Raw genomic sequence first — 1,870 nt, 5'->3', positions numbered from 1 at the left:
TCTGAATATTTCCAGTATCAACAACCTCAGTAGGAACTCTGAGAAATGTGGAGCATCTGTAGTCATGAAAACAGTTGTTTACCTAGTTCCTATTATGTCCCTATTATTATGTGTTGTTTCAGAATTACATTTGAGCATTTAGCTGAGAATTTTTTCACATAGTAATTTGCAGTGAATGAAATAATAGTAAAAAAGCTGAAGTTTCAGGTTCCCTGGTGTAATAAGTAACCCTTAGTTGCAAATGCAAGATCCTGAAACTAAGGACTGTAATAAAATTCCTGTAATCTTTGAACATCCATGAAAGAGAATGCAAGAAGGAAAAATAAGATAATGAGGTCAAGGGGGATTTGTGTCTAACCTGAATCACGAACCAAAAGTCTTTGGTTTTTTGTTCTTGTTGCAGAAGTGTGTGTTCTGCCATGGCAAGAATGCCAATCAGAACCGCGGCGCCTGCATCCAGTGCTCATACGAGAACTGTGCCACCTCCTTCCATGTCACCTGCGCCCAAATTGCTGGAGTGGTCATGAAGCCTGCCGACTGGCCCTATGTGGTGTCTGTCACCTGCCACAGACATAAAAGGGTCCCTCCAAAGGTAAGTGCAACTCAAGAGAAAAAGTCAGCCATTGAAGTGTGTTTTTTTTCAGATTGAACCCACTAAAGTTCATTATTTTATTTAAGATTTGATAGAGGAGATTTTGCAAAATTATAGGCTCTTACCTGAAATTGCTTTCAAAAATGTTGTATTACATTTTTTTTTGCTGTTGTCATGTTTTATGAGCAGACGTCGCATGCAGAGATTGTTTTTAAAGTGGATACAACGTGGTGGAAGGGAAAATAGCTTTTGGGTTTCATCGAAGTGGAGAAAACTTCACACTGTTTTTTGTGTGTGTTGTGAAACGATTGTTGTCGGAATGGTTGAAATCTTTGTTGAAGCAGCAGAAGCATAATGATTGGTGAAAGGTGCTAATGGGTAGGAGAGTCACTGGTTTAAGTTAATGAGAGAAAGTAGCAACGCTACTACGTTGTAAAGTAGAAATCACCACCTGTGTCTTTTAAAACAATCTTATGCTTCTTATTTAGGCATGTTTGATTTTGCAATTTAAAAAGCTGTCTTAACTTGTGTCTGGGTTTCTCTCCTTCCAGCCGCGGACAGCACCCAAAGGCCCACAGTGTCTGAACCTGGGCCAGAGAGTGATTGGTCGTAATGCTGACGGCTGGTACTACCACTGTACCATCATCGGCATGGCAACACAGACGTTCTACGAGGTCAACTTTGACGACGGTTCATACTGTGACAATCTGCACCCAGAAAATATATTCGTGAGTTCTCTTACAGTTTAGTTACACACCTACCTCTGTATAATTTATAGAAACAATTTCAACAAATGGAGCCTTTTATAACCAGAGACATATCCTAGCAACTGGTGTTTACTTTGTAGCTTAGGCATCTTAGTAAATGAAAGTCATTGAGAATGACTCACTGCTCTAAAGTTAGATACAAACATAACTTTAATTTCACTGTTTGCTTATGAGAAAAATGGTTGAACTAAAAACAATATGTAAGAACTATATCATGTAATCTAATTTAAAATAACAAAACTTATGCAATCAAGGAAATTTTACTTAATTTTCCACTGCTTAGTAAAACACAAGTGGAAAGTGATGGGACCTCATGAAAATCCTGCCAAAAAACCTTCATTAGTCAAAGTATATATATACTGAATCTGTCTGCTAACTGCCTCAGGTCAATTACTTAATGTTATTTTTAAATCCTGAGTTAATCAGCATTTTAAAAGTTTGTTTAGTAAAATGACATGATCAGTTCTCTTCCATCTCCTCCACATTCTCTGTTTCTCACCAATTTCTTCCA

The 1,870-nt window shown here is 37.7% G+C and overlaps 1 protein-coding gene across 1 annotated transcript; it reads left to right on the top strand.

The window, feature by feature from the left end:
* Positions 1–12: 12 nt before the first annotated feature.
* Positions 13–1,356, top strand: LOC111655448 (lysine-specific demethylase 4B-like). Its single transcript, XM_087173922.1, has 2 exons — positions 13–592; positions 1,144–1,356. The coding sequence occupies exons 1-2, from the start codon at positions 524–526 to the stop codon at positions 1,339–1,341; spliced, it is 267 nt and encodes an 88-aa protein (XP_087030048.1). The 5' UTR covers positions 13–523; the 3' UTR covers positions 1,342–1,356.
* The last annotated feature ends 514 nt before the right edge of the window (positions 1,357–1,870 follow it).

This window comes from Seriola lalandi, unplaced genomic scaffold (assembly GCF_002814215.2).
Source record: "Seriola lalandi dorsalis isolate HSWRI2012SDOR001 ecotype SW California unplaced genomic scaffold, Sedor1 jcf7180001975458, whole genome shotgun sequence".
NCBI lineage: Eukaryota > Metazoa > Chordata > Actinopteri > Carangiformes > Carangidae > Seriola > Seriola lalandi.
The sequence above is the reverse complement of the archived record's forward strand: the minus strand, read 5'-3'. Positions and strand labels throughout refer to the sequence as shown.